At 41.7% G+C, this 13,179-nt stretch overlaps 1 protein-coding gene across 8 annotated transcripts in view; it reads right to left on the reverse strand.

Annotated features, from left to right (window-relative positions):
- The window catches only part of hdac4 (histone deacetylase 4), a 356,629-nt gene that overhangs the window by 128,034 nt on the left and 215,416 nt on the right, over window positions 1–13,179 (reverse strand). For all 8 annotated transcript variants that reach the window (XM_055638510.1, XM_055638508.1, XM_055638509.1 and 5 more), the window contains 2 exons: window positions 12,674–12,808; window positions 1,093–1,205 (listed from right to left, as the gene is read on the reverse strand). In XM_055638510.1, the coding sequence (XP_055494485.1) occupies window positions 1,093–1,205; window positions 12,674–12,808 (248 nt within the window). The remainder of the gene's footprint in view (window positions 1–1,092; window positions 1,206–12,673; window positions 12,809–13,179) is intronic.

The raw sequence follows: 13,179 nt of genomic DNA on the forward strand, positions 1-13,179 counted from the left end.
ATCATTCTTTTTTAACCTTGGTTTAACCTTTCCATATTCTAAATATTGCCATATTGTAATCAGTCTCCTGGACTATTCCACCTTTGATACTTGGCTCATTTCCCAGAACTACATTCACACTTCAGAAACCTGGCCCATTCTTTGCCTCAGGTTATTTCTGTATTATGTCTATTTTTGGATGTTGGAAGTCCTCCCCACCCAACCCCCATTTTACTCCTCTTTTGCACATCTCCGCAAACGTACTCTTTAATATCTTTCACAGTAGTGAGACCATGGCAGCCTCTAATCTGGAAGCTACCAGCATTTCTGTACAGAACTGGAAAATTAAGGCCACGTAACCTGTCTGTTGGCACTTTGTCATGATCTCGCCTTTTAAAGTAAAAATCAAATATTTTGTTCTCAGATTTTTCCTTTGAAAGTAATTTCTCCCAATGGTGAAAATGATTTATTAAAAAACACTGGTAGAAGGTCGATTGATATTCCTTGAAGATGCAGTTACAAGTGAGGCAAGTCGAATATTAATTATTAAGATCAGCCAATTAGGATGACTAAACAAAACTGATTGGATTAAACAAAGGAAGATCGTGCAAACTATAGCATTTTTAGTATTAAATTCAGCAACCATTTTTCTTTCTGTGAAAGACTCAAATCAGCGTTTTAGTGATACATATGGATTGTGAATTTAAGTGATTGGTGCCACATTTTCATGTTGCAGTCTGCATTCCTTGATATGGGTCAAAATGCTCTAGAAATATTCTATAACAGTACCAATCCAAAATAATGTAATAACTGCCAATTAAAACATAGCAAAAATGCTGCAATATTTCAATTACAGGTGTGAATTTTTGGAGAGGAACAACATGCTGGCTTGTTTCTTCTTTCAGGAAACAAGACAGCATAGAAATTTGGTCACTGACACCAAAATGATACTTAATCTCTGTTATTTACACTCCTTTCTTGAAGGAATGCAAAGGACAGTTAAGTAAAACCAAAGATGCATATCTACCTTACCATTTTTGAAAAACATATGTGCTACACCTGAAATTATAGGATTAGCAGCATTATCGCAAAAAGCAGTTGCGATTACATTACCTCAGTTGGGATGCTGGTGACTGGTCCAGCTATCCCATTTTCTGTAGTGATGTTGTTGGAACTGTTGTTGGGTGAGCTTGGGCCAGATCCAGGGGCGCTGTTGCAAGCTGAATCTGAAGCAGAAAAATCAATTAAACTGAGAAGACACTAGGGTTTGCATACCACGTACACAAAAACACTTATGTTCATTCATAAGAGAATAGAGCAATTGTTAACTGTGTGTGCGGGTTTTTTACATGCTCTCGTGATATGTGAACATCATCTGCTCAGCAATTAATACCAATCCGAAATGCACTTGAGAAATGGTGAGAAGTCTTCTCCTTGAATTACTGTAGCACACTACATCTGACATGTCTCAGTACATGCTTCTCCATGAGAAAAGGTTCTCAACCAAAACTTTGCCATCCCACTTCTCCTTACCCATACCTACTCAACAATTGAAATAGGGAAATGACCCAACAAGAAATGCAACATGAAACTTGTGTATCTGCAGAAATCATGCTTCTTATTATTTTCATGAACTCAGTAGAAAACACAGGAGCTATTGTTTCCAATAAAGGAAAAATTGCCTAGATTATCAATACTTGCACAGCACAATGAAATGAATCTATGATTTTGGTTGGCAACTGCCATCACTGCTCTGAGGAATCCCTGCTATCCTCGAGAAGAATGGTTAGCATCTGGAAGTCCCAATCATAACTATGCCACATCAGCTAACAACCCAGAAGCTCTGAAACTAATCTGCTAAGAATTTACTTTTTCTTTGCATTTACATAATTTGCTCCAGATATACATTTCTGAAGGACACTGGTGAGCTAGATTGGATTCTACTGCAATCCAATAGTTGTATGTTCACCATTGCAAAGAACATGGTCAAATAATGGACTTGGTTGTAGTGAGCTGAACATTATTTTGCATGAAAAGACACAAAGTGCTGGGGTAACTCAGCATGACAGGCAGCATATCTGGACAACATAGAGAGGTGATGTTCCGGGTCAGGACCCTTCAGACTCAACAGGAATCACCGAGGGGGAGAGATGAGAGAGGATCTCACAGAACCTGCCAATGAGAGGACCGGAACTTCTTAAAAGTAGACATACCTTGAGAGAATTTCACATTGGAGCAGGGATTAGTTTAATTTGACTCATGTTTGGCACGTACATAGTGGGCTGAAAGTCTATTCCTGTGTGGTATTATTCTATCTATATTACTAATAGTCTGATCTTGACCACTAACTGTTGTTCTGTGTATTGATTTTAGAAAAAACGCTGCCACATACGGCTGTGATTCTTGGCCATCTGACTCAGAGCCCCCCTCCGCTCATCAGGTGCTGAGGATTTTTCCCATCGATGAAAAATAAAAGAGTTATTAGTGTTTAAAAACTGTTGAGATTCTCTCTCCTGTCAATCACACCATGAAGGCCACACCCCTTCTGGTGGGAGGGACTATAAAACCCAGAAGTGTGGACGTGGCTCAGTCTCTGCAAGATGGAGGAGGGAGTGTCCTTGCACCCTCCTTGAAATGGAATGAAACTGCACTTGAATTTGGTGGCCTTGCACTTTGCTTGAAATGGAATTTCAAGGAATAGCCGTGAGTCAACTTCCAGCCCACCAGCCGTGAGTGAGTGAGCTGCCAGCACAACAGGCTTGAGCGACTGAGTCGCCAGTCCAAGAATCCATTCAGCCCACAATTACCATACTAGCCCTCTGGAAACCAGTCCCTTCAGCCCACAACACCCATACTAGCGCTCCAGAGTTTTGTTAATTAATAAGATAAATCTTATTAAAGGGGAGATGTGCCTTTGCTAGCATTAAACAGGTGCAAGAATATCAGCTGTTGATTGTATTCCATATATTCCATTCTGGCAAAATCAATGGAAATTAATGTATGTGCGAGTGAGTACAGCTGGTAGCTAGTACTATTGCACATGTTTAACACTGGAGATTCAAGACAAATTACCCCCACCCAAGCCATAATGGAAACACACCATTAAAAATAATTACTATCATCAATTGCATCCCGTGAAAAAGGGATCAAACAACGCAATATAAATGCATAAGAAGTGCTTCTAGCCTCAGGTTATCAGAGTTGATTGTATTCCATATCAGGGAAAATCAATGGAAATTAATGTTGGCGAGTCCAGGGTAGCAAAATTTCACTTGGTCAAAAAATTCACCCAAGCCCTTATGAAAAGCTCAAGAATTACTAAGAATGCAAAAAGGGATCAAACAACGCAATATAAATGCATAAGAAGTCTTCTCCTCTTACAGAGTCAGATCTATCAGGGAACGATAGTTGGCTCCTTGGGCAAAATCTCACTTGGTCAAAAATTTCATCAGTTCCTTATGAAAAGCTCAAGAATAAGATGCAATCTAATATAATCAAGTAAGGATAACATTGAGCTACTTATTAAGAGGTCATATCATCACAGATTATCACACAAGATGGGGATTCAGATTCATTAATATGGTGTTCACAATCTGCTTGATTTTTCTAAAAATAGGCAAAAGAAAATTTGAGCTGGATTTATTTTTCACAGAAAAATAGATTAACCTGTATTGGAGGTTTGCAAGAAAGCTATGCAATGCATGTGATAGAGAACTGTGACATGTCTTCAACACCAAGTTGGAAGAGCTTTTTGAAAAATACTACAACAGTTACATTTCCGAAGTAACATCAGACATTTTGCTAAATCTAAGTATGTACTGTCGCACGTCTTTGAGCACAAGTAATATCTCCAAAGTTTGTTTAAAGCAAACTAGCCCTGAATCAAAATAATAAATCCAATCAGATTACACCTGAACTTCTGCTTAAGAAGGAACTGCAGATGCTGGAAAATCGAAGGTAGACAAAAATGCTAGAGAAACTCAGCGGGTGAGGCAGCATCTATGGAGCGAAGGAAATAGGCAATGTTTCGGGTCAAGACCCTTCTTCAATCTATATCTCCCTCTGAACCCCATTCTCCTGCCTTCTCTCCAAAACCTCTGACACCTGTACTAATGAAATCACTTACGAAAACTATACATTACAAATCATCCAACTAGATTTGTTTCACTTGAAGTATTCATAACTTTAAATAGAAATTCATTACTAGTTCATACTTAGAACGTTCAAAGTGTAACTGTGACAACAGAATTAGTAGGGCAGGCATAAGGAAATTCATTTGCGGGCTGTGGCCTGCTAGAAGATGTCATAGATTCAATGGACTAAACTACCTCTTTCTGCGTTATAAAAATTCTATGGCTCCATGATAATATGTAGTCGTTGGTTACAGAATACCTTTCCTCTGCAAGTCAATATGACAAAGGATTAAAGTCTCAACATTCCCCCTGTACGAACCAAGTACACTAAGTGTGGCTCAGCAAACACCAATCAATACAAATTCTATAAATAAAAGACAGAATATCTGTGATTTATTATCTGGCCATCAGCCCAATCAGTCCACTCTAATTATGTTCAACTTAAACCTCTTTCACTTTTCTTCATCTACGTCCATTAGCATAACCTGGTCAATTCCTTTTGCTCGGATACATTTACCCAGCCTTCTATTTGCTTCATTCGTTCTTGTGAGTTCCATAAACTCCATAGTTTCCCCGAGTAATACATTTTCTTTCCTCTAATTACTGTTGTACCAGATCACCATACATCAGCTTTCTGTAGATAAGAATACTTTCATCTCTCGAAGTGTAGGTGGCGCATCACATTTCCATACACCTCTCTAAACTGTTTCCCCCCACCTGCTCGCTGCAGTAATTGAAATTACAAGACACCTTGCAGCAGAACTAAATACACTGATAAGACATTAAAAACTCCATATTATTTATTGTTGACATATAAAACATTATGCAAGAGTTTTCAAAATCTTTTCAAGTTTTCAAACCTCCAACAGGGCAGCTGATATAGTCATAAAATTATAAACGTATAGCACAGAAACAGACCCTTTGGCCACGGCGTCCATGCTGATGTTTGCTGCTAATCTTCAATGTTTGATAATGTTTTTTTACAAAAACGGCAAACAGAAAAACTATGTTTAATTAAATGTATACCAGGAATCATTTTGAATCTTCTAGCTTTATAATTTTCAACTGTTATTTTTAATGTAAAAGTCTTCTCAGCTTTTAGTATCCTGATCTCAATCAGCATGATTGTGCAAGCAATATTCATTTTCTTTTTCTTAGAGAGCTTATTTGCATTTGAAATTAATCATAATTTTGGAGCGCAGGTGGGCGGGGCTTCAAGAGCTGCACCGACAGTGGGGAGAAGGTTCAGCGCGTGAGGCGCTGCTGCCGAACAAAGATCCTATAGCGGAACGGAGCTGTAGAATCTTTTGGCGGGGGGGGAGGGGGGGTCGGAGGCAGGTGGGCCTGGATTGGTGGGCATGTAGGCATTGTGACGTCAGCAGCTGGCAAGCGGCGATTATATTTAAAAAAGTGAGTTTTGCGAACAACTTTATTCAAAATCTGGGGAAATCTGACCAAATTTAGAGGAGTGTATTTATGAAATTGTGAAATTTACCGAAATTGTAAAAATCTCCGAGAGAGTTTTAAAAGTATATAGATATATGAGACTTTCTCAAAGTATGTTCAAAAGATGTTCTGTATTTTGCTTTCCCTTTTTTGGGTAGGTATTTTCACTGCAAAAACTGAAATTCTGTATACTAATGTATATTTATATTAATGGAATCTTTTGTCCGGTGCCAAACATCCTTTTTGCAATGCAAGAACTTCCTGTCTAGGATTAAAAAAGTACATTGGTTGTTGAACTGAAATAAATGTGTTTATATCACTTTATTCCAGGCATGGATTGCAGTTGGTGCACAACACAATCAATGCCATTCCATTTCTACTCATGGGGGGGGGGGGGGGACTTGCATTTATGTTGTACTTTGTTTAAACTAGACTAAGAGGGACCTGTTGGGTTCCGTCCCTGACGCAATAATCCACCATTCTTTAAACCTTTAAACATCAATAACTTGTGTAATATAACATCAAATCTGAAGGAAAGTTGATTAGACTGACGACGGGTAAAGCTGATTAAGGTTCTGCAAAAATTGTAGCGCTACCGTGCACCATTTTGGCGAAAATACATTCACATAGAAACAAGAGACTTTTAATAGTATACCAGACCAAGTGGAACCCATTGGGCCACATTCCCCCATCGCAATAATCCACCATTCACCCGTTACCCCAACACTACCCGTTTCCACCATTCACCCGTTCCCCCAACGTAACCCGTACCCCAACGCAATATTCCACCACTCACCCATAGCCCCAACGTGAGGCCTAGTCCCCCAACGCAACCCATTCCCCAACGTAACACTACCCGTTTCCACCACTCACCCGTTGCGTCCCTGTCACACGGGAGGCCTGGTCCCCCAAAGCAACCCGTTCCCCCAACGCAACATTCGACCACTCACCCATAACCCCCACGGGAGACCTGGTCCCCCAACGCAAGCCATTCCCCAACGTAAGATTCCACCACTCTCCCATTCCCCCAACGCAACCCCTTCCCCCAATGCAATATTCCACCACTCACCCATAGCCCCCAACTGTGCAGGTCGGCTCATTTTTTCCACCCTCCCTCATCTTAAGATTTAATGTGATGTAGGTGCTACCGACAAGACCAGCTTTTGTTTTCCAAATTAATCATTAAAGTTTGCTGTGCTGGGTTGGGTTGGCAGATTCTTTCCCTGATGGACATTTGCTGTGAAGGACTCAGTGTTCTGGAATAGCACCATTGTAGTCGGTAGGGCATTGTGATGTCATAACTGCCAGTCTCTCTCTGTCTCTATCAATCCTTCCCACGTTGGGGGGAGGGGGGAAAATCTCACTCTCTCCTTACTCCCCTTGAAGCTGCTGATCCCTCAGTAATCTCCTTTTCCCTACCCTCCCTCCCCTCTCCCCTTTCGCATTCCCCCACAAAAGATAATGTTTAAATAAAATTTATTCTCCTCCAATTCCCCACTCCGTCAACTCTCATAGCTTGTGCGTTGGCAGAAGAGATCACATTGTGATGTCATTTACAGTTGTTGGAATGTTCATAGCAGCTTGTGTAAAAAAGATCTCATTGTGATTGGAGGACTGAGATGCCATTGTGACATCATCACTGAAAGCTGCCAGAAACGTCTTGTCAGTTATTATCCTGAAAGTTGGCTTTTTAAACCATTAAATATCAATAACGTGAAATATAACATCAAATCTGAAGGAAAGTTGATTAGACATACAACGGGAAAAAGCTGAGTAAGGTTCTGCAAGGTTTGCGTTAGCAAACGAGGCCGTGATGCAGCCAGGCAGTAATCTCTCAACCATGTACCCGTAGAAGTTCCATAGGTATATAAATCATGATTTATGATTGTGTATAAAATCATGAGACGAATAGATCGGGTAGATGCACAGAGTATTTTACCCAGAGTAGGTGAATCGAGGACCAGAGGACCAAGGTTTAAGGTGAAGGGGATAGATTTAATAGGAATCTGAGGGGTGACTTTTTTCACATAAAGGGTGGTGGGCGTATGGAACATGCTGCCAGAGGAGGTAGTTGAGGCTGGGACTATCCCAACGTTTAAGAAACGTTTAAGACAGGTACATGGATAGGACAGGTTTGGAGTGATATGGACCAAACGCAGGCAGGTGAGACTAGTGCAGCTGGGACATGCTGGCCGGTATGGGCAAGATGGGCCGAAGGGCCTGTTTCCACACTATATCTCACTATGACTCTATATTTGGTGACATGGCAAATCTCCTCGATCTTCTAAGGAAGAAGAATGATCTTACGTTGTAATTGCATCAATGTGCTGGGCCCAGGACAGATCTTCAGAGATATGCATGCCCAAGAACCTAAAGCTGTTGAGTCTCTCCACCACCGTCCCACTGATGAAGACAACTTCATGGCTCCCTTAGTTTGCCCTCCTGAAGTCAACAATCAAGTCCTTGGTCTTGTTAACATTGAAAGCAAGGTTGTTGTGCTAGCACCATTCAATCCTGTACTCTGACTCATTACCCATTATCATCCAACAACAGTGGTATTGTCTGCAAATTTAATAATAATAATAATAATAATATCTTATATTGTCATTGCACATCAGCGCAACGAGATTTAGTATGCAGCTTCCAACCGATGTAAAAGAAAAGTAAAATAACTAAATATGATGCGTGACTTGACCATCCGAGGGAGACAGTCCAGGGGGGATGGGGAGCACTCAGCAGGGCCGGTTCAGAGCCGCTATAGCTCTGGGAATGAAGCTGTTTCTGAGTCTGGAGGTTCGGGCGTAGAAGGCCTTGTAACGTCTGCTGGAGGGAAGTAGTTCGAACAGTCCGTTACAAGGGTGTGAGGAGTCTTTATGGATGCTGACGGCCTTCCTGAGGCACCATGTGTGGTAGATGCCCTCCAAGGCTGGTAGCTGTGTCCCAATAATCCTCTGCGTTCTGTGGACGACGCGCTGAAGAGCTCTCCTCTCCGCCTCCGTGCAGCTGAGATACCACACGGAGATGCCATACGTTAATATGCTCTCTGTGGTGCAGCGGTAGAAGGTTGTCAGCAGCTGTTGGGGCAGACCAGTCTTTTTTAATGTCCTCAGGAAGAACAGTCGTTGCTGTGCCTTCTTGACCAGCGCAGCGGTGTTGGTGGACCATGTGAGGTCCTCTGAAATGTGAGTGCCCAGAAACTTAAAGCTGGACACTCTCTCCACACTTTCCCTGTAAATGGAGATTGGGGCGTATTCTCCATTATGGGACCTCCTGAAGTCAATAATCAGCTCCTTGGTCTTGGAGGTGTTTAGTGACAAGTTGTTACGTGCGCACCAGTCCGCCAGGTTCTGCACCTCCGCTCTGTATTTTGTTTCATCACCATTGGTGATCAGCCCAATCACTGTTGTGTCGTCTGCAAACTTCACGATGGTGTTGGTGTCGAATGCAGGAACACAGTCGTGAGTGAAGAGGGAGTAGAGTATGGGGCTTAGTACACAGCCCTGTGGTACACAGCTGGTGCTCAGGGTGATAGTGGAGGACAGGTGCGGGCCCAGTCTCACTGCCTGCGGTCGCTCCGTCAGAAAGTTCAGGATCCAATCGCATATCGGCGAGCTGAGGCCTAGCTGGTGGAGTTTGGTGGTGAGCTTGGTGGGGATGACCGTATTGAATGCAGAGCTATAGTCAATGAAGAGCATCCTCACGTACGTGCCCTCTCTGTCCAGGTGAGTCAGGACAGTGTGAAGAGCCAGAGAGATGGCATCCTCTGTTGATCTATTTGCCCTGTATACAAATTGATGAGAGTCCAGTGAGGCAGGGATGCTGGATTTGATGCGGGAGAGGACCAGCCTTTCGAAGCACTTCATTGGGATTAGAGTTAGGGCAACCGGGCGGTAGTCGTTCAGGTTGGTGACTTTAGACTTTTTCAAGATAGCATTGGAGCTGTGTCTAGCCACCAAGTGATGGGTACAGAGAGAGTAAAGCAGGGGACTGAGCATATCGGGTTGTGGTTCTCCTGTTTGATGTTTATCGAGGAGGAAGTCTCGTTCCCAATTTGGGCTGATTGCGGTCTGCTGATCAGGAAATCGAGGATCCAATTATATAGGGACAAGCAGAGACTCAGTTTTCTTAGTTTAATGACAAGTTTATAGGGGATGATGGCGTTCAATGAACAACAACCCGACATGCATCTCCTGTTGACCTGCTGTGGTATTAGGCAAATTGTAGTGGGTCCAAATCTTTGCTTCGGCCAGTGTTTAACATGCGCCATATCAATCTCCCATAGCACTTCATCACCAGGGGCAGGAGTGCTACAGGTTGGGAGTCTTTGAGACATGTCAACCTTCTCTGCTTTTTCCAATGGTATTATGGATGTTCTTTTAAAGCAGGTGGGGATCTTGGACCTTAATGAGAGGTTGATGATGCCTGCAAAAACTCCAGTTAGTTGGTCTGCACAGATTTAAAAAAAAACACAGCCAGGTACACCATCGGAGCTGGATGCTTTCCAAGGGTACGCCCTTGTGAAGGATCTTCTGATATCAGCCTTCATGATGAACAATACGGTGTTGTCATGTTCTATTTAATATACAACTAGTTTAATTCTGTATGTATTGGACAATAGTAAAGGTGTATTGCAAAATTTGTTTCCACTCCCGTTTTTGCAAAAGGATAAAACACGTGTTTTGATATCACATTATTCGTAATGATTTAATGTTAGATAATCAACGTTAAATTCACCGAACAAGGTGATTATAAAAATAAATCAACCATTCAAAACCTGGTTCCTCATACCCAAAAATTCAATTTCAAATTCTCAGTGATCAGATCGGACTACTTTGGAAAACAATGTGCCCTTCAAGTCACTTTAATGCAAGAATTACTCCAGGGCCTTTATCTCAAAATGTCCAAACAAAGGCAAGCGACAATTTTAGATTTAATCATGGGGACAATTCAAAGTAACATGTCTGACAGAAATGCTCTTTCCCCCATGAGCCCTGCCACTACAGAAAATGAATAGCATAGAGGGGATTTAATGAAAGGTTTGATGGAGAAAGAGTTGAAACAGGTAAGATCAGGCAAGATCACATTGAGAGTCTCAATCAGTCAATGAGACTGGTTAGAAATAAGGGAAACAAGAGATATGGTGATGTGGAGAGATAAAGAACAATGAATGAAAGATATGCAAAAAAGTAAAAATGATAAAGGAAACACGCCATCCCTTTCCGCCTTCCGCTGAGACGGTTTCCACCGCAACTCCCTGGTTAACTCATCCCTTCCCACCCAAACCACCCCCTCCCCAGGTACCTTCCCCTGCAACCGCAGAAGATGCAACACCTGTCGCTATACCTCCTCCTTCGACTGTCCTTGGATCCCAACAGTCCTTTCAGGTTAGGCAGAGGTTCCCTTGCACCTCCTCCAACCTCATCTACTGAAACCAGTGTTCGAGATGTGGACTCTTATACATCAGCGAGACCAAACGCAGACTGGGCTATCATTTTGCAGAATACCTTCGCTCAGCCCGCCTGAACCAATCTGATCTCCCGGTTGCTGAACGCTTTAATTCTCCTTCCTATTCCTACACAGACCTTTCTGTCCTAGGTCTCCTCCATTGTCAGAGTGAGGCTAAATGCAAATTGGAGGAACAGCATCTCATATTTCACTTGGGCAGCTTACAGCAGCCCAGTGGTTTGAATATTGATTTCTCTCACTTCAGTGAGCCCCGGCATTCCCTCTCTCTCTCTCTCTATACCTCCCCCACCCAAGTCGCATTACCTTCTCATTTTTACCCAACAAACAGCTAACAATCGGTTTAAACCAGCATCTGCAGTTCCTTCTTACAATGTGATTCAGAGACTTTTTGAGTGGGAAATGGAACGGTGGGGTGTTGGGTGATCAATCGTAAGATGTTTTGAAAAAGGTGCCTAACAGCAGAAAACCAGGTACCTCCGACCCTCTGTCAGTGACTCGGGTGGTGCCCTCTAATGAACACCGATGCAGATCTCCAGTTAAGACCTGCATGGTATAAGTGGTTACAATTGTGCACAAGTCAGGACATGCATGTAATGTCTCTTATCAATTTCTACAGTTGCACCATAGAGAATATACCATCCAGATGCAGCACAGCTTGGTATGGCAACTGCTCTGCTTAAAACAAGAAATTGCAAAGAGTGGCGGAAGGAGCTCACCCCATCAATTCCATCTACACTTCATGCTATCTCAGGAAAGCATCCAACTTAATCAAGGACCACTCACAGCTTGGTCATTCTCTCTCTACCCCACCCCCACCACCAGGCAAAAGATACAAAAGCTTGAAAGTATGTACCATCGGATTCAAGAACAAATTCTTTCTGTTGTTATCAGATTATTGAACAGGTCTCTCATATGCTAAGTATGATCTTCCAATCTACCTCCTTTGCGGCCCTTGCACTTCTTTCATCTGCATTTTCTCTGTAACTGATTACCCGATTTACTCAAATATGACATGATTTGACTGGATAGCACACAGAATTAATTTTTTCACTGTATCTCAGTAAATGCAACAACAATAAACCAACACAAAGCCCTTCACAAAGCATTTCATATCATTTGATGTAATTATGCACGTTTGTATGCTGGCAAATCATACACACAGAAGTGCCAACAACTGGAAGTTTATTCTGTTTGGAGACCTCTGGGCTAGAAGCAGTGGAGAAGAATAATAGATATTATAAGCAATAGTTCTCTGACTTCTAAAGCAACCACCTCAAACTATGGGTCATGAGATTGGAGGGATATATTCAAGTGATTTGAAGGGCCTGCTTTAGCAGGTCTTAAAATCTTAATAATTCAGTACAATTGGTTAGGATTAAACCTCAACACTAAAATTATAATCTACTGAAATATTCTAGTTATATTATCCAATCAGTGGAGACTTACTGTGGCTGGATATTCAAAAGCATTTTATTTATTTTGAAAACCACAATAATATTCATTTTAAACAAGTTATTTGAATCCTTCTCATACAGAATCATGAGCTCAACAGAAAAGAAATTCTATCAGGAAATGGCATCAATATCTAAACAAAGAACATTAAAGAATGCCCTTCACTCACAGCCACTTTTTACTTATTGTTGACATACCTGGAACATCCATGGGTCTTTTTTTAAGTGTGGTTATGGCGCTGCCATCTTTTCTCCGTAGTAAAGGACTACTTCTTCTCTCTGCCACTTTCTGTTTTAGTCTGGACCGTACCTTTAAGTTTGGCTCAGATGCTGTTAAATGAAACAGCAACAATTAAATTTTTGTGAATATATTCCTGAGCCTTTTATAAAAATAAAGTATAATTCACTGAGCCAGGGTAAAGTATGTTTCTTTAGGACTTGTTCAATTTTTAAATCAGAAAATATCATTTTTGAAAGGGTCTCAATTTTTCTCTTTGCATGTTATGATTTCACTAGGTACACAAAAAAGCTGGAGAAACTCAGCGGGTGCAGCAGCATCTATGGAGCGAAGGAAATAGGCAACGTTTCAGGCCGAAACCCTTCTTCAGACTTATGATTTCACTAACCTGCCACCACATCTTTCATAAAAAGCCACAAAACCAATAACTGGTGGGAATATTAGCTGCTTACTTGTCATCGGGTAA

The sequence above is a fragment of the Leucoraja erinacea genome, chromosome 7 (assembly GCF_028641065.1).
Source record: "Leucoraja erinacea ecotype New England chromosome 7, Leri_hhj_1, whole genome shotgun sequence".
Lineage (NCBI taxonomy): Eukaryota > Metazoa > Chordata > Chondrichthyes > Rajiformes > Rajidae > Leucoraja > Leucoraja erinaceus.